The sequence below is a fragment of the Lissotriton helveticus genome, chromosome 2_2 (genome assembly GCF_964261635.1).
Source record: "Lissotriton helveticus chromosome 2_2, aLisHel1.1, whole genome shotgun sequence".
Taxonomy (NCBI): Eukaryota; Metazoa; Chordata; class Amphibia; order Caudata; family Salamandridae; genus Lissotriton; species Lissotriton helveticus.
The window spans coordinates 274,984,699-275,004,666 of record NC_136060.1 but is presented as its reverse complement, the minus strand read 5'-3'; the positions used below and the strand labels follow the sequence as shown (position 1 = coordinate 275,004,666).

Genomic DNA, 19,968 nt, shown 5'->3' with positions numbered 1-19,968 from the left:
TCCGGACATTGTGGCAGCACATCCGCGACTGAGTCCCACAGAGAGTGGGTGTAGCAGCCCAAGAGGCATGCGGTGTTGACTGACCGCAATCCCAAACTCAGGGAGGAGAATACTTTCTTCCCGTACTGCTCATACCTCTTGGATTCCCGATCAGGGGGAGCCGTCGGGAATGCGGTCTGGGAGTTAGAGGCCTAAATGACCAGGCTCTCGGGAGTGGGGTGGGTGGACAGGAAAGCAGGGTCACCCGGAGCCGGGCGGTGGCGTCTGGCCACGTTCCTATCTACAGGCTGACCTATAGCGGGCCTGGACCAAGTGCCCAGAAGAACGTCAGACAAGGCCTCATTAAACAGCAGCAGAGGCTGTGCCTGCGGTTTAAGGACCTCAGTGAGGAGGTTAGTCCTCACGGCCGCGACGGGGAGCTCCAGGCCCAAGGCCTTGGCTGCCCGCGTCAACACCACACTATAAGGAGCCCCCCTCCTCCGTAGCCACGGTAGGAGGGGAGACCAAACCAGTGTCCGGCGAGGTGTCCAGACCACTGGCGTCCCCTAGCTCACCTCTCCAGTCCTGATAAAAGAGGGTCTTCAGACCCCTCCCAATCTCCCTCACCACCCATCTCCTGAGACTCAGGACCAAAGGATGGGGCCGGGTCATAAAAGTAGAAATCTCCTAGCGGCGTCGGATACGGCGCCGGACCCGAATCGAGGGAGAGATCGGTGGCGGCGCAGGGGGCGACACCCTGGGGGCCGACCCGGATCCCGATCCTGCGAGAGCCTGCGGCGCCGGGACCGAAGTCACCGGCGGCGTCGGGACCAAAGCACCCGCTGGCGTCGGGGCCGAAGCACCTGACTAGCTGGGAATCCCAGTCGGGGCCGCAGAGCCCGAAGGCGCCGTGGAGCCCGACGGAGGAGTGAGCGACCTCTTGGCTGTGAGGAAGGCCTCGGTCTCCTCCGGGTCGTGTGCTGCCCAGGGACCGTCTGGTATGAAGCAGGCCGCGACGCCCGCGGCTCCGGCGGACGGTGTCGCCCAAACCCCCAGCCGCGTCGCGCGAGCTTCGGGGGAGTCGGAAGAGCGATGACGTCTCTTCGACTTCTTGTGCTTACCTGAGGAGCCCGAAGACCGTGGACGACTCCCGGAGTCATGGTGGCTCTGACCCCGCGACCGGTCCCTTAACCTCCTCGCGGCCCGGGACCTCGCGCGGTGCGGGCCGACTACCGGAGCTCGAGCCGCTTGCGGGACCGCTCCCGCCTAGCCTTAGACGTCAGGGCTCGACAGACGGAGCAGGCCTTGTCGTAGTTGTCGAGGCCTAGGCAATGAAGACACCGGCGATGGGGGTCGGTAACCGACATCAGTCGGTCGCAGTTGGCCCAGGGTTTGAACCCGGGCATCCCTACGGGCACCGTCGGAGTCGTACAGACTTCGAAATAGATAAAAAATGATCGAAAAAGTTTAGTCAAAAATTGACTAAGGGTACCACTTTTTCCGGATCGGCGCTTGCTGGCGCGATAAAAAAAAAGAACTGACGTCGGCGCGCGAGGGCGGCTTCTAAGTACTCCGGCGACGTCATCCCGGCGCCCACGACGGACGCGGAGCCGCAGACGACGCCTACCGACGCGCAAGGGTACTGCTACGCAAACGTTTCCGGATCCAGTCTGACGCCTGGGGATATTCTAAGGTAAGGAATCTAATACTAACCTGTTTATTTCAGATCTCACATGTATGCCACAGAGCACTCTATTCAAGGCACAGAACACTATATGCATGTGTGGAAAGCAATTAAATATATATTGCACCATCATTTTGAAAAGCTTTCATATTTGGTAAAAAAAAACTGGATTGTATGTTAGTATCACTAATCAGTACCAGGACTTAGTATATAGCGCACAACATGTTTCCAAAATCAGAACTCTGAGTTTTAAAACAGTCTTGAAAAATGTAACATTTTAAGCACTAAGCCGGCATAACAAACAATCCACACCACAGACATAATGCTGAATGATCACAGTAGAGTATATACATACATATATATATATATATATATATATATATATATATCACACTGAAAAACACATTCATTGATTTTCTGTTAATTGCAGCACATTTGCCAAAATTAATACCCCGGTTACACACTTTTTGCCAAATTGACCTTTCATAATTGTATGCATTATTTCAAATTCATCACTTACAGCTTGGCAGACGCTACTGTGCTTGACTTGAGTCACACCGCTGACAAACACGACACAGGTCAGGAAAATATGAAAGGAAAGGTTGACCAACATGTGCCAACTTTTAAGACTAATCCTGATCAATCTGGAAAAAAATAAACACAGAAATGTATCATTTATGGAATACTGCTACATTTCCTTTCTACAACAAAAGCAATAACAACCATGTCATTCCTAGACTTTGGCGAGAGCTTCACTTTCATTAATATGTAGCAATCACAAAACTAGTATTTAAAGATGGAATGGTACAAATGTTAAAAATACAAGCAAAGCACACAGAAAATCAAATACAGACTCCAGGGAGTGAGAATAAAATGTTGCCTCCATGAACAGCTGATCTTTTGCTGTTTATATGTGTGGTTTTAAAAACTGCAGACAGTTGTGTGCCTTACCAACATTATCCCTTGTACTCCATTTAAATAGGATTAACACTTTAATCTCGATCTCAAATTCTCCTCAATCAATGACATACAGAAACTCAAAGCCTGCCTCGAATAAATTCAAACATGCTGATGCTAAACCCCATAAAGACGGTACTCCTGTTTGCCAAGAAAACCAAATATTCTTGGATTCAGACATGACTTTCCAACTTGGGCTTCATTACACCAGAATTGACAGAACAGGCCAAATCTCCCAAATTCTTTTTTTATGACTTAAACCTCTCAAACAACATGGTCAAAAATAACAAAACAGCCTGGTTACAACTCTCTCCTGAATAAATGAACCTTTTCTCCCAGGAGAACACTTCAGAATGACAGTTCAAACCCTAGTCCTCTCCCATCTAAATAGAGGCACTGCTCTACCTTGCTCCTATGAAAGGCATCACTTCACACAGCAGAACGGCTCATCAAGGGGCTGAGTACTCTCCCACATTACCGTCACACCAAGGGATCTACACAGGCTCCCCTGAAGGGGTCATCTTTAAGATCAGCTGCAGCACTAACAAGGCCCTCCTATAAGACCTGTCTATCTAGCTAACAAACATAATAGTTAGTTACTGGTTACAGTTTTGCAGTTTTAAGAATTTAATAAATTCTCATTCAGCACATTATTCCGATATCGGTGGGTCCGGAATTGCTGTTTATAAGCCATTCAGTCTTTTATCACTTGTTTTTTTCTTTGTCCTCGGCTGCATCAAGTCATCAACTATTTAGAGTCTTGGCCCATCCTTAAATGACATCAGGCGTAATCCCCGGAAGCCCTCTTGACACAGTCGCCATCAGTAGCTTCTTACTCTCTCCCCCCCCCGTATGGTTTCTCCTACTTGTAGATTATTTTTTCTTCATCTGGAAAGTCCCCTTGTCTGGGGAGGAGGGAGCGTTGCATGTTAATCCAGAAAATTCTTCCAACTGCAAAACGCCTGCTACCAGTAAGTAACCTTTTAATTTTTCAGCATTAATCTTTTCAGGACTTACATGCTGTGCATTGATTTCGTAGTTGTATCCCCTTCACTTGGGATGCTGGGATTGCCATGGTTAAACTGCAAACTGTTTTAACACTTCTCCACCTGAAGCTCCTTATTGGCTTGAATGTACACACAGTAAAGTGTTTTGGAGGTGTGTACGGAAGACTATGTGGCTGCCATGAAGGTGTGATTTAATATTTGATAGGATGGCAAGTGTTGCTCCCCTTCTTCCTTTTTGAATGGGCCCTTTGTCTCTCGTGCGGTTTTGTGAAAGTCTTGAATTATTACCTTTTGTAACTGGGAAGCCTTGTCTGCGTGTGCAAAGAAAATTTAAAATTGATTTATTTTGTCTTTAAGTAATTTATGATTGCCTTACCCACATCCAGTGTATGTGCAGCTCTCTCAGCCTGTGTTTTGGGTTGTTGGAATAATGCAGGTAGGTGTATAGCTTGCTTAATATGAAAATGCAATAACACTTTTCAAATAAACTGTGGATTTGTTCACATCACTACTTTTACTTGTGTATTTGTAGACATGGCTTCTGTGTTGTAAGGGCCTGATTTCCACTAACTCTCCTTAATGATGTGAAAGCAACTAGGAAAACGGGTTTCAGGGCTGGATATCTAGTTCGGCAATATGCATGGATTAAAAAGGTGCTCTTATAAGTTGCATCAGAACTAGGTTGAGATTCCACATAGGTGCTGCCTTGGAGGCGGAGAGGGTTATCCTTTTTACTCCTTCCAGGAACCGTTTTATGACTGGCGTGGTGAAGAAAACTTCTTCCTATTACTCCTCTTTTATATGCCACTATGCCCGCCAAGTGCACCTTAGGTGAAATGCATGACAGCTTTGCATCTAATAAATGACCTGGGTACATGATCACTGTAGTCTCCTGTGTCCAGCTTCTCCGAAGGCCTTTCCTTGCCACCATATGAATCTGTTCCACTTGGCAGTGTCATTCACACAAAAGGGGATAGGAGGAATGCTTGCAAATAGTCTAATTACTTGCCAGTGTAAACCTTTCTGATGGTTAGCCACCGGGCTTCCTTAAGAACCTCCATGGTCCTTGGAAGCAGGTCTAAGGGATCTCGGGAATGTGGCTGCCAAGATCAAGTTAGCTAGTTCCGGATGGAATATCTGACCTTCCTGTGTTAGGAAGTTGTGATGTGGTGAGAGCTTTATCACTCAATTGTGTGCCATTTACACTAGCTCTATGAACAATGTCTATCTAGCCCACTGAGGGGCTACTGAGGTTAGTCTTGTGTGCTGGTTTGCATTTATTTACAATACATGGCATGATTGGGATTGGAGGAAAAGTGTACATAAAAATCCCACACCATTCTATTGACAGGGCATTTGCTAACGTCCTGAGATAGGGGTATGTGGAGGTGAAGCAATAACATTTTCCATTTTTCTGGATTGCAAACAAATAATGTGTGTGGTGTGCCCCACCTTTAAAAAAAGGTTTAACTCCCACTCGTGTGTGGTGTTTCTTTGTCTGATTGGTCTGTCTGCTTCTGTGGTCTGTATTCCTTGTTCGGACTTCATAGATCCCCCAAATACTCAATCTCTCCATGTGAGCTCCCAACCCGGAGAGGAATGAGTCTGTTGTAATGGTTACTGAGGGAAATTGGTAGTTTGAACTGTCTGCCCACTGTGATGTTGTTTGTATTCCACCGCTAGAGGAGGAGCTATCGCCTTCTATGCTCTGTTCGCTAATCACTAGATCCTCCCAGATACTAGCGGCCATTGCTGCGGCAGCCATTCCTGGAGTAGACTCATGTGCAGCCTCATCTGGGTATTAAGGAAATGCATGATGCCATGGAGCCAATAATTTTCCCCATGGTTCTCACTGTCAGACATTGCCCTTCTGGAAGAGGCGAGCTTGCTCTGCAAGTGCCTGGACTATTATAGGTACAGGAAAAGCCTTGCCTTTTACTGTGTTGTGTGTAGTACAGTCCCCAAGAAACTCCTTCCATTTCTAGGTTTTGGGATGCTTTTTCCAAGGTTAAGTGAGACTCCTAGCTTGTGAAGAGTTCCCATCACAGCTTTATGTTCCCAGGCACGGTTTCAACAATCTCACCTTCACCAGACAGTCATCTAAATAGGGATAAACATGCATTTCTTTTCTTCACGGATGCATTGCTACTGCTGCTGGACACTTTGTGAAAACCCTTGGTCCAGACCTTATCCCAAAAGGTGGTACCCTAAACTGATAATGTAACTTGCCAACAAAAAACCTTTTCAGTGTCCCACATTCATGGTGGTGTGCAAAAAGGAATTTTTGAGGTCTTGCAGTGTGGTCATTTCAAATGTTTGCGCCTTTGTAGGTCTGTTGAGGCTATGGGCCTTGGTGTATTGTACAGCTTTGGTACAAGGAAATATATGGAATAGACTCCTTGCTTTTTTCTTTGGTGGTATACATATTCTGTTGACTTCTTGCTCAAGTGTTTTTGACCTCTTTGTCCCAGGTGCAACTTTACTTCATTGCTGATCCCCTTTGCTCATGATCTTTTTGTTGGTGACATGTTTAATAATTCTATGCAGTGACTGTGATGGATCAGATTTAGTATCCATCTGACAAAGGTGATTTTGTTACATTCCTTATCTATCCTCATACTGCAATTAGCATAAGAAGGAATCTGCTGCAAAGACACTTGCTGGAGGATCCACCCCACTTCGGGCCGTTAATCCTCCTCTGACTCGCCCACAATAGGTGTGCTGTGAGGGTAAGCCATACTGACACTGTGGTGGTGTAGTTGAATCACCACTTTGCGCTGTAAAAGATGAGTACACTGTTGATGGTTACATCCCTCCTCTTGTAGAGCTCTCTTCCATTGGGCCATACCTCCCCAAAAATGCCCTTTTTATTGCAGAGCCCCTATTGTCTTCCCCATCTCATTATCCGTTTTACAGCACTACGCGTTTCTTTCACTGTGTTTCCAAAGAAAGCATCCCTGATGAAAGGAATGTTGATCACTGAAGCATGCACCTCTTGTTTAAAATGCAATGCCTTCAGCCAGGCATGTCTCCTGAGCAATGTGATTGCTCACAGTCACCTGATGGCAGTGTCTGCCGCATCAAGCACCAATATGAGGCAAGTGTTGGCCATAATCTAGCCCTTTGGACCACTCTTTTTGTACTCATCTGGCAGATGCTGCATGGGGTCTTTGACCTTGTCGCAATGTTGGTGTGAGCATCTGTTTAACAGTGCGTTTGAATTTGTAATGCAACAATTATTTGCTGCTGCGAACTTCATCTTCCATTCAACCATGTCCACCCGCTTACTCTCCTTGTCTGCATGCAGACGATCAATTTGAGGTGGGAGCGAGTGCTGCCCTTGATGTAGGAGGGTAAAGAGTTGAAGGCCCCTAGTAGAGTGCCTGTATTTTTCTGCACTGTCGGTGTGACTGCTTTGGATGTCGCAGGTTCTTTAAATGCCTTTCAACGCTGGTTCAAGACACTGAGTAACACGGACAGGAACGGATTTCCTTTTTGAACAGGTACCAGAGTTCCAGCAGAAAACATGATTCAGACTGCTCTTTTGTAGCTGAACACCGGAGGTGTCTGCTGCCTTCTTTATATGAACAGTACAGACTGATTTTGACAGGTGGTGAAAGGCTGGATAACTATGAATCTACCTCTTCTCCTGGCAAATTTGCATACAGGTTGTGCCATTCCTATTTAGTCTACCCTACAGAGGAGGAGTTTTGCTCAATCAGTCTTTTCTCAGCCTCAAACTGGAAAATTCTTCCTCGACCTTTACCTGTGGTTGGGGTTTAACCAGTGGTTCTACGTACGTCACTTCTTGTTCAGTGTCTTTCTCTTCTGGAGTTTTTAAAGGAATGTTGCATCTCTTTTTTTTAATAAACACATTTTTATTGATTTGACAAAGAGACACCAGCCATACATCACAACACCATGAAGACCAGGAGTACCAACAGTGACCTGCGTGGCCCATTCACTGAATATGAGTAATAAAACTGCATGGGTTAGGACAATCCCCTGGAGACTAGACCATTCCCCTAACCACTTCCTCCCCAAATCTTCTGATACTTCTTAGGACACCCACGTGCTTCATACATAGTTTTTTCTTGCGTGGCACACCAGTCAACCCCGGTCTGCCAGCGTCTGACACAAGGGGGTTCAGGGCTTTTCCATAAGGCCGCTATGTCCCTTTTAGCCACCACCATTGTTGTAGTAAAAAACGATTTGTCATTCCTGGACCCATCCAGCACGTCAGTAATGCCCAAGATAGTGTGTTCCGTGTCGTGCGGGACGTTCCACCCCAATATTTCAGTGAGTTCTTCCTTAACATTCCCCAGAACCGCGCCAAGCGAGGACAAGCCCATACCATATGGATAAATTCAGCCGGGTTGTGGCCACATCTGGTGCAGCCAGAGGTCGGGTAAACCCTGCTCGAAGAAGGCGTACAGGGGTGAGGTAAGGTGCATGCTAATAATAAAGTTGTATCATATGCAGCCTAGCGGAGGTGGTGACCGTCCTGGGGGCCATAAGGGCATCACGCCAGTCTTCCTCCTCCAGATTGCCTACCCATTCCTCACATTGAGCACGTAATCGATTTAGGGAAGTAGGGGTATTATTGATCAGCGTACGGTAGATGCGGGGCAGATGCCACCCTTCCCCAGGTCCCCAAACATAATCTGCGCCTCAGGCGGGCTATGGGCAGGAAGCTGTGTGCCTGTTATGAGGTGTGCCTGAAGAGCATGTCACAGTTGTAGATATTTGTAGAACTCCGACTGATGGAGGGAGAGTCGGGTTTTGAGGTCTTTAAAGGAGTGCATGATATCCCCCACCCACACGTCACCCAGTTGTGAAATTCCTATGAGGTCCCAGGAACGGAAGCCCTGCAGTCCAGAAACCTCCCTAAGCCAGGTCCCCTGCCACAGGGGTGTGCCTTGGGTCAGTGTCTGTGTCCATTTGGTGTGTCGCAACGCTGCCCGCTAGGCCAGCAGCGCGGAGCGTGTCACCTCCGGCATTTGGGACTGGATAGGATCCACATACAGCATAGATTGGACCTTGTTCAGACTCAAATCACTCAGCTCAAGCCTGTATGCTGGGTCAGACCATCCCCCATTAAACCAATCATCGTGAATGGCAGGCAAGCGCGCGGCAAGATAGGATAGGTATAAGTGGGTCATCCCAAGGCCCCCGTCAAATGAGGGTATCTTGCAGACGTCCATCGCTATTCTGACTCTACCTTTTCCCCCAGAGGAATTTAGTAGCTAAAGTATCCAATTCGTGAAACCAAGTCCTGGGGAACCAGAGGGGGGTGTTCTGGAGTATGTAAAGGAACCGGGGAAGAATCATCATTTTAAAGAGGGCAATCCTCCCCAAGGGATTCAGAGGCAGTGTTTGCCACTTCTGAAGGTCTGCCCTCTACACTAGGCGAGTAACGTTAAGAGCCCAGCTGAGCTCGGGGAGTAGAGACACCCATATCCCCAAAGTACTTGAACGATAGGCAGCGGAGTGGCATGGTAGTCTGCCAATCAAAGCACTCTCGGGAAAAGTGAAGGGGGACCAGGACCGATTTGTCAGGGTTTAGCCTGAGGACCGATGTCCGTTCAAAGTACTGTAAAATGTGGAGAAAATGGGGGCCTGATCGGGCGGGGTCTGCTAAATAGATGAGTACATCGTCCATGTAAAGGGCAATCTTATCGGTTTCGGTGTTGGGCCCTTCCCAAGGAATGTTGCTTCTCTTAACAGTCGTCTAACTCTCTAGTTCTTCTCATCAAGGCCTCTATTTCAGCTAAGAAGAGCCGTCTTTTTCTCTCTACGTTTAGAGCTTTATGTTTGATGTTTCCAATTTCTTATCTTTTCTTTGGCGTCCATGTCGAAACCTTTCTCCTACACGCTTGCTCCACATTTCGGCAGCGATGCCAACTCTGAGGGTTTTCCTCCTATGGGACAAAGGTATATTGTAGAGTGCCCACCTCTGCTTAGCTCTCGTCTCGACTGTTTTGAGAAGAAACTCAGTGCATGCAGTGCACCCTTCCGACCTGTGCTCTTTTAAGAGGCAAAGGTTGCAGATGTTGTTACTGTCCTATTGCGTGCACTTTGGGTGACAGTTGGGCCAAAAAATAAGTGGAGTGTGCTACATAGCACTTGGTCATTGAAAGACGCACATGGCCGACCTGGTTTTTGAAGGCCCAAAATGCTCACTAAGTCTTTGTTTTTCTTCAGTGTTCTGTGTTCCTCCGAAATCTGATGGTATCTGGCTACAAGGCCTTCTGACAAAAAAGAAATTCCTTTGTGCCTCTAGAGCGGCCCCTCGACAGTGTTGAGGGGTTTCCAGTGTGTACATACGATGCCATTGAAGGAGAAACAAGGGACAAAATAAACGATGACTCAACAACAACATTTAAAAAAAGAAAAGACTCAAACAACAATTCCAGACCCAACCACTAGATAGCAGAATAATGCACAGCATGTGACTCCAGAAAAGATTCATAAACTAAAAATATCTGGAGGTTAGTGCTAGAGGAGGAGCTATGACTTCAGCAGATCGCAGATTAAACACCACAGGAAGGAAAAAAGAAGAAAATAAAGTATTTGTAACTTATGGACACAGGATCAGGAACAACATTCTCTCGGACATTACAACAGCTCAAACCCTCATACATTTCAGGAATAAACAGAAAATGTCCTTCTTCATGGAACTCTAGGTCAGATAGGCTGACTTCTCACCATTTCCACTAGCACTATTTACTCTGTCTGTCAACCCCCATACATATCCCGCTGGGACTTGCCCACTTGAACAGCGCTAGGTAGCATAGCCAGCCAGGTTCACGCTTCAGGAATACCAAAAAATACATACTTGTGTTCATACCAAGACCACCTAATAGTTAGTACTTCGAAAACCAGACCCTGATCAAAGAGGAAACATGCTGCATTGTGATATTGGTTTCTAGGATCTTTCAATTCCTAATTTAATTTACAACCCGCAATTAATTTTGCCCATGGTTTTGTCTCCTCGCCTGCATTCTAGTAAGCATAAGTCTTACTTCAAATTATACCAAGTACAGACCTATTTCTCATTTAACTATTGGGTGTAATAAGTTTTTCTACCAAGAGCCCACAATACAATTCAGGCTTAGTCTCACCCTAAAGCATTGAATACTAACTGCAGAGCACCTAAGGAATCTGGTGTATGCTTGTAATTTCACATTTAGTAAACGCCACAAAAGCACGATTCAAAAGCGCAGGAGAGACATCCATTTTTTATTCCATCTTATTAGATTCTGAATGTCTACCGAAGATCCAGTATCTAGCATAAATAAGTGGCCATTTATGTGTGCATTCCTGTCCCACTAAGAGCTGCTCTTCGGCTTCATAGTCCTACATCAGCATTTACCATTAACCCTAATACAAAAATTGCAGGCCAAAGTGCACTCATGGTTTCTTGCAGGTACTAGACTCTTATTAGGGAACAAACACACCAATGTGCAAATTCCATCTCGCAAATGCACTGTGCCCAGTGCACTCCTCCCGAGTGCTGGGCTCGCGTCCTTATTTGGCACTATGAAGAACCTTAGTTGAATACCCCAGTATCATTTTGCATGGAAGTGTGCATGCTTTATTTGTTCAGTAGTAGCAATTTGCCATGATTCAGATACAAAAGTCCAGATTAATTCCTGGAGGCCACTGACAATCTACTTGACTTGCAAATGTATTAAAAGAAAAAGGCATGTGACTGGTTTCCACTTTGACCTGTTTTGGCACATCACCCTCACTGTGTATTGACGAAGTGTCCCATATATAACCGTTGAAGTTGCAGCACAGCTGCCAACATGACTTTCGTTCCAATGAGGGATGTGCATTAGTTCAAAGACGGGACAAATTTAGTCTTACACGTTCAAAGGCACAGGGTGATGGTGGGAGGAAAACAATTAACGAAATGGATAGAAAGAATGCTCTGCTCCCATGCCAACGAGGAGTTATTTACTATGTAAATTTACTTAACGTGTAATCTACATATCAATGGATTCTTTGAGCATGGGACAAACTATTGACAAAATACATAACTAGGTCACCAACAAATTGCCAGTGTGTTCCTCATTTGATGCAAGTGATGCTCATGCAGCCGTATCTCTGTGTAAGGAGGAAAATGTTACACCAGATATCAGTGCAGGTAATTATTGCTTATTCATCGCCTCGTCTTACCTGTGATGATAAACATAGCTGACAATGATTGTTAAAAGACACAAAAGTAGGACCACTGCCGTTGCGTACACCACCGGGTGTAAAAGACTGGCTGTCTGGGTGTACAGTTCTGATCCGGAGAGATCCTATGGAAAGAAGTGAGTACAAAAATGTAGTCATTTTCCTCAAGCTCGTAAGGTGAAGTGCTGTTAGAGGTCTTACCGGGCTGCGAGGCTTAGACAAAAGTGCTAATGCCCAAAACGTTTTTTAGGAGACAAACATACATTTTTCACCTCACGGCGTCTTAATGCTGTCCTACAACTGTGTTGTCTGCACTTATAGTGACCTAGTGGTGAAGTAGGAATGTGAACAAATGAGATGTTAGGTATTGGTTCCGCTGACAGAACATGGCAAATCAGGAAGCAATGTTGAAGAAGGTAAACAAGGACACATTTTTAGTAACCTGGTGTTTCAGCTGCATACAAAAACAAGCACTGGCAAACTCAATAGGCCTCATTTGCATTTCCAGTTATAAGCTAGACCTACTGGATTTGCCAATGCTGGTCTATCTCCTCTAAATAAAATTGTTATATTTTCCCCTTGTCCATAAATGCATTCCTCGATCTGCCATCACTGAACACAAATACTTTATAAGATAGTTACAACCACCAAGATTTCTGATGAAAACAGCCCTGTTTTTTGCTAGAGAAAAATGAACAGCGCCTGCCCTCTGGTCTGAGCTCCCAAAAGCTCTCCAAAGCATGGTGATTTTCCTGGGTCAAATTAAAAATAGGAAGTGTTTCACCTCTATTGGCAGCATGATGTGCTGCTCGTGGCTGAAGGTGGGGCACTACTTGCTGCCTCCATCAGCCCGCCTGATGCCTAGACAAAGGAAACAAAGAAAACAAAGCATGGAATCGATTTGAAGGGTGGCAAGTGCCTACAAGCAATGTAGAGCGAAATGTTTCTTACCTGTCGGTGTAGTTTTGCAGCTTGAAGATCTTTCTGGATTCACTATGCTGTGCATATTCCGCAATCTGGTGGTTGGGTCCGGAATCGTAGTCCTTTTTTTTTTTGTAGCCCAGGTGGGCGTCGACGTCCCACCATTTGATGTACCTTTGGTGACGTCGGCGTGCTTCCGGCGGAAGCTCCCACCCTTGGGCGACATCTTCGGATTCTTTTTTTCTGTCTCTTTTTCCTGTGTTTGTAGTAAGTCCATGGCTATGTTTGTTAATCCTGTTTTTTTTATTTTTTATTCTTTCACGTATCTTGTCAGCTTCAACTTGCTTTCTTTTCTATGTGTTTCCACCTTCTTCCCCAGCCTCATCTTTCTGGCGGAGGCGGGTGGGTTCGCTAGTGAATCCAGAAAGATCTTCAAGCTGCAAAACTACACCAACAGGTAAGAAACTTTTCGTTTTGCAGCATGAATCTTTCTGGATTCACTATGCTGTGAATAGATTTTGTAGTGGTTTTGTTACTTTTGTGGCGGCTGGGTGGTAGATGAGCATTGGTTGTTGAATATATGTTGAAGCACTTTTTGTCCCACTTTTGCTTCCTTGTTCATCTGTACATCCACGGAATAGTGCTTAGTGAACGTGTGCACTGAAGCCCATGTTGCCGCCAGGCATATGTCCTGAATTGGTGTGTTGGCCAGAAAGGCAATTGTTGCTCCTTTCTTCCTGGTCGAGTGGGCCTGTGCGCCCCTCCTGTTAGCTCCTGGCCCTCTTGCTTGTGGCAGAATTGTATTGTTTGTGCGATCCATCGAGCTATGGTGTTCTTAGTCACTGGTCTACCCATGTAACTGTTTACGAAGGATACGAAGAACTGTTTTGTCTTCCTGTGCCCCTTCGTCCTTTCAATGTAGTGCATCACTGCCCTTCCTGCGTCTAGAGTGTGGAGCGCCATCTCAGCGCTTGTCGTGGGGTTCTGGAAGAAGCTAGGAATCTGGATACTCTGATTCATGTGAAACCTTGACACCACCTTCGGCATGAAGTGCGGGTCTGTTCTCATCACGACCCTGTCACTGTGTATCTGGATGTAGGGTTCCTGCAGTGTTAGTGCCTGTAGTTCGGTCACCCTGCGTAGCGAGGTGATTGCTACCAGAAAGGCCGCTTTCATTGTCAGCATTTGCAGTGATGCTTTGTGGATGGGTTCGAAAAGTGGTTTCATGAGCTCCGTCAGTACCACATTCAGGTTCCAAGCCGGCGGCGGCATTCTTTTTGGTGGCGCTATTCTTTTAGCCCCTTCCAGGAATCTTTTTACGACTTGAGATGTAAAGAAGCTTCTCCCTGTTTCTCCTCTTGTGTATGCCACAATCGCTGGCAGGTGTACCCTCAGCGAGGATGAGCTTCGCTTAGCCTTTATTAGGTGCGTGAGGTATCTTAGCACCGTTGATTCCCTGGTCAGCTTTCTATGGAGTTTTTTCTTGCAGCACCATTGAGTGAATCTTTTCCATTTTTCCCCATAGCACTTGCGTGTGCTGGGCCTTCTTGCCTCTCGCAGGGTGCTCTCTGGTAATTTTAGATGTGCGAACTCTACGTCCTCAGGAGCCAAGCTGAGAGGTTGAGGCTCTCCGGTTCTGGGTGTAGAACTTCTCCGTTTTCCATGGAGAGTAGGTCTCTACCTTTTGAGAACTTGTGGGGGGTAGGAGGGGGGGGGGGGGCTGCGCCATCTCCATTATCTGTGAGTACCAGGTCTGCCTGGCCCATTGTGGTGTCACCAGGATGAGCGTCATGTTGCTCGTTATGCATTTGTTGAGAACCCTGGGGATCAGTGGTATCGGGGGAAAAGCGTAGGCAAATGTTTTTGACCAGCTTATCCATAGGGCATTCCCCTGGGATAGTGCCTCTGGTTGCCTGGATGCAAAGTATTGGCATTTTGCATTCCGGCGTGTTGCAAACAGGTCTATTGTCGGAGTGCCCCACCTCCTGAATAGTCTCTCCGTTTCCTGTATGTTGAGTTCCCACTCGTGGGATGCTGAAGTCTGCCTGCTGAGCCAATCTGCTTCTACAATGTCCTTCCCTGGCAGGTGTATGGCTAGCAGGTCTATTTCGAGTGGTATTGCCCATCTCCAGATTTCCTGTGCCAAGCTTGACAGAGGGAATGATCGAGTTCCCCCTCTGTTTGTTGATGTAAAACATCGTTGTGGTGTTGTCTGTTTGTATCAGCACCCTCCTGTTGTGCAGGTGCTTCTGAAAGGCTTTGAGGACAAGCAACACTGTTTTCAGCTCCAGGTAATTGATGTGCCTGACCGCATCTGTAGGGCTCCACAGACCCCTCACTCTGAGCCTGTTCATGTGTGCGCCCCATCCCTTCTGGGATGCGTCTGTGGTGATGGTCACTGTTGGGTCCGGTGGCGTTAGAGGTTTCCCTATGGTTATCCTTTCTTTGGTCCACCACTTTATTTCTTCCTGCACCCTGTGGGTTACAACCACTAGATCCTCCCAACTTCCTGTAGCTTGTGACCATTGCTGTTGCAGCCACTCTTGGAGTGGTCTCATCTGTAGGCGTACATTGGGGACCGGGTGTATGCATGACGCCATCATTCCCAAGATCTTGCTCACTGTCCTCACTGTCAGAGCTCGCCCCTTCTGGTAGTGACGTTTCTCCCTTAGTAGGCTGAGTGTCCTCTTTTCGCTGGGTAACACCCTGCATTGGACGGTGTCGATTTGAGCTCCCGGGAAGATCTTCACCTGCTCTGGTTCCATTGAGCATTTTCCCCAGTGTATGGAGAATCCCAGGCTTGTTAGCGTTCTTGTGACCTACTCTGCATGACCCTTGCATGTCCTGTAAGAGCTTGCCTTTATGAGCCAGTCGTCGAGGTAGGGGTACACGTGTATCCCCCTTCCTTCGCAGATGTGCGGCCACTGCTGCGAGGCATTTGGTGAACACCCTTGGTGCGGATTTTAGACCGAATGCCAGGGTTGTGAATTGGTAGTGATCCTTGTTTACTGTGAATCTTAGCATGTGCTTGTGCTTCCTGTTCATGGGGATGTGCAGGTACGCATCTCTGAGGTCTATGGTGGACAAGAAGTCCCCGGCCTTTATCTGTGGGATGACCTCTTGTAGGGACGTCATCTTGAATTTTTGAGTCTTTACATATTTGTTTAGGAACCGTAGATCCAGGATGGGTCTTAGGCTTTCGTCCACTTTTGGCACCAGGAAGTAGCTTGAGTACACTCCCCTGTTCCGTTATTTGAATGGGACCGGTTCGATGGCCTCTTTGAGGAGGAGTTCTTGAGCTTCCTCTTGGAGCAATTGCAGCTCTCTTCCCGAGTGCTCTCTTTTCTTTGGCTTTCTGTTTGGTGGTCTCTTTTCCAACTCTATGCAGTATCCGAACTGCATGATGTTGAGTATCCACTTGTCTGTGGTTATTTTTCTCCTCTCCTGGAGAAAAAATCTCAGCCTGCCTCCTACTGGTGTTACATGTTCTTTTGTGTCTTGTCCATGTAGCCCTCTCCTCTTTGTTTTTCCGTGCTCCTCCCCGGATGGTTCGAGTGGGTGAGCACCTTTTTCCGTGTGAAGTCACTTAGAGGGGGGTTGTTCACCGCCTCTCCTTCTCTGGCCCCGTCTGTTTCCTCTTGATCGAAAGGACTGGCCCCTGTTCTTGTAGTTCCAGTTTTGCCTCTGCTGGCCCTGGTGACCTTGGTTGTCACTCTGTTGCCCCTGGTGGAACGCCTGGTGTGATTGTCCTTGCTGGTTTCCACCCCTGCCGTTCGGCCTCCGTGTAGGAGTGCCCCTTCTCATCCCCCTGAATTGCAGGGCCCCCATGGACCTTGCCGTCTCCTTGTCCTTCTTCAGTTGGGTGAGTTTGTCATCAACTGGGGCTCCGAACAGTGTTTCACCATTGAAGGGTGTGTTCAGGATGTTGTTCTGAACCTCAGTTTTGAAGCCTGAGATCCTTTACTGTCGAAGAGTTGTTGTATTTCCTCTCAGTGATGCCTATAGCCATCAGTCTGCTGGATGTTTTAGCCCCATCCAAGGCAGTCTTCAGGCACGAGTTAGCAATGCTTTTCCCCCCTTCCACAAGGTGTGATGCCCTCTCACGGTATTGCTCCGGGAGGTGCTTGAGCAATTGGCCGATCTCATCTCAATGCTGGTATTGATGCCTATTCAGGAGGGCGTTGGAGTTAGCCATCCGCCAGTGCGTTGTGGCGTTCCTCTCTATTTTTCTGCCCGTCAGGTTCATCCTCCTGCTCTCCTTGTCAGGTGGTGGCCCAGATGTTGTTGGGACGTTGGCCCTTCTTCTGGCCGTTGCAGCGATTATTGAATCTGCTGTGACGGTCCCCTTGATGTAAGCAGGGTCCTGGGAGGAGAATTTGTACTTCTTCTCCGTCCTCGGCGTGACTGATCTGCATGTAGCCGGGTCTTTGAACGCTTCCTTCCCCTGGTCTGTGATACTTTTCAGCATGGGCAGGAACTGGCTTCTTGTCTGCGTGGGAAGCAATGTTTCCAGCAGGAAATCTGCTTTAGGCTTTTCCTCTTCCAGCTTAACCCCATAAGCTGCTGCTGCCTTCCTGACGACCTCATTGTATGCCCCAATGTCATCCGGCGGCGAAGGCCTCGAGGGGTATGTCTCCACAGCCTCCTCCGGGTTTTCGGCCTCGATGTCCTGCCATTCCTGGTCTTGGGCCGTCGAGGATCCTGAGCCGTAGCTTGACTGTTGCTCCCCATATTCCCCTTCTGTGTAATAGAGGTCCTCTTCCTCTTCGTGTTCCGAGGGCTCCGGAGTTTTCATCGGCTCTTCGACGTCGAACTCCTCGTGCTCCTGCACCTCAGCGACGGCCGTCGCTGGCTTCGAGGGGATCTTGTAACTTTTCATCTTTTCATCGAAGTCTTTCTTTCTCTGAAGGATGTTCTCCATCTCGGCGTCGAGTGTTTCGGCTGCTCTCTTCGACGGCGTCATCGACGTCGAAGCTTTTTTCGGCTCCTTTTCCTTCGAAGTCGAAGACCTTTTTCGGGGGCTTGCTTCGACGACCTTGGCTTTTCGCCGGTCTTCGGCGCCCGGGAGTCCTTCTCAAAGGATCCGCTGGGCTCTTTTTCGGAGGATGCAGCTTCGGTCGTCGAAGTTTTCGGCGCCGGTGCTCCTTACGAGGCTCTGGACTCTGACTTTCGAGAGTCTGCCTCAGGCTTTCGAGGTCCTGTCGAGGTTTTCGGGGTCGTAGACTCTCCTACCTTGTCAGACGTTTTCTTATCGGTCTCTGCGTCCATGAAGTCATCTGGACCCTCCGCGATGTTGTCCTCGTCGTCGGTGGAGAGACCCAGTTCGTAAAGCGTCGGAGCCTGGCCTTTGCCCTGCATCGTGTGGTGAGCTATCCTCTGCCTCTCTCGAACCCGGAGTGTCTTCGGCTTGAAGACGGAGCAGGCGTTGCAGTCTTTGCGCTCGTGGTCCGTTGGCAGGCAGAGGTTGCAGACCGGGTGCTGGTCCTTCTGCGCGAACTTGTGGTGGCAGTTTCTGCAGAATTTAAAGGGTGTCTTGTACATCCCAGCGCTCAGGGGGCCCCCTGTGTGCGAATTTCCCTTAGGACGTCGAAGATCTCGAGGTTCTTCCCTTTCTTCATCGTCTCCTCTCTGATGGTCTTCTTCTCCCAATCTTCTCCGGCCTTTACTGTCGAAGAGTTGTTGTATTTCCTCCTTTTCTCCTCCAAAACTTCTGGAGCTTCACGCGACGATCCAGACCCAACGGCGGAAAAAAGAATCTGAAGATGGCGCCCAAGGGTGGGAGCTTCCGCCGGAAGCACGCCGACGTCACCGAAGGTACACCAAATGGTGGGTCGTCAACGCCCACCTGGGCTACAAAAAAAAAAAAGAGAAAAAAAGACTACGATTCCGGACCCTACCACCAGATTGCGGAATATGCACAGCATAGTGAATCCAGAAAGATTCACGCTGCAAAACCTTTGTTTCTATTAAAAATGCCCCTTTTTTTCTAACTTCCATGACCCATTTCTATGATGGCCCTGGTGAAATCCTGCTTGGTACACAAGTCACTGCCAATTGGTGAGCTCTCAAGTTCTCATTTCCAACTAACCAGGCTGGGTCAGAGCTTTCTTCTCGAAGAGCTGTGCAGAACATTCAAGCTCTGCCCTCCTCTTAGAACGTCACCTCAAGGTTTATGTCTATATGAAACCAAGCATGTGCACTTTTCCAGGAGCTTGCTCTGGCAGGAAAACGTTTTATTACCGTCAGATAGGACACAGTTATAAAGGTATCAGGAAAGGGGAAAAAGTGGGGATGGAGCGGGCCGTGCTATTTTTCATTAAGCAGCAGCCACCATCCTCCATCTTAAACTCGTTGTTTCATACTAAAAAGCTGTGAACGATCAGTCGAGTGTTGCCCTAATGACTGCTGCCCTGATGGTAAACGTCACCCAGAGACGTTCCTATATCTGGAATCATTATTGCAAAAACCATGATCATCAGGTTCATGAACCATATTGGTTAAAAAACGTATAGGTTGTGAGCTTAATTTAAATGAAGAAGGCGGCAGCTATTACTCCTAGGTGCATTCACTGCCAGCCCATGGGTCGAGGAGCCTCCACCTCAAAACTGAGGAGGCCACCCGATGACCTCCTCGGTCTTATGGGACAGATCTGCAGTGGGTGGGTCACTTGGCATTAGCGGCCTCTTAAACATTCCCCCCCAAACAAAAAACACAAGGGATCTGCCTGTACAACGGACAAAAATAACAAGAGGAAACAGGCACACAGATGATTGGAGACACAAATAAACAATGCTTTGATACTAACCCACTACCGCACCTATTGTGGGGCGCACATGGAATTTAGGATCAACCCAAGAGTCAATACTACAATATATGGTTACAACAGCAAATTGTTGGTGGGCAGCAGTCAAAAAGTACAAGACTTCATTTCTCTCAACTACTCAGACCAAAGTACTCAGTTACCGAGACTTCCACTGACATCCAAAACCAGAAGGTGTCTTAACTGGGAAACAAGAAACGTGCGGAGATTGGGAATTTATACCAAAGGTCCACCTTTGCCATTTGAGGCATGTAAGTAATCCTCTAATAGGAGATATGTTTCTGCCATTGACTTTTTATACTATTCGCAAAGTTTAATCGCAGCAAAATTAAATTGGCAGAGGTTCATATGCTTTTCATGCTGCTGAACATTGAAACCTACTTCCTATTGACTTGAGTTTAGCTCCCTCAATCTCT

At 47.5% G+C, this 19,968-nt stretch overlaps 1 protein-coding gene across 2 annotated transcripts in view; it reads right to left on the bottom strand.

The window, feature by feature from the left end:
- Positions 1 to 19,968, bottom strand: part of ADGRA3 (adhesion G protein-coupled receptor A3) — a 499,756-nt gene that overhangs the window by 42,765 nt on the left and 437,023 nt on the right. For both annotated transcript variants that reach the window (XM_078678405.1, XM_078678406.1), the window contains 2 exons: positions 11,812 to 11,936; positions 2,184 to 2,307 (listed from right to left, as the gene is read on the bottom strand). In XM_078678405.1, the coding sequence (XP_078534531.1) occupies positions 2,184 to 2,307; positions 11,812 to 11,936 (249 nt within the window). The remainder of the gene's footprint in view (positions 1 to 2,183; positions 2,308 to 11,811; positions 11,937 to 19,968) is intronic.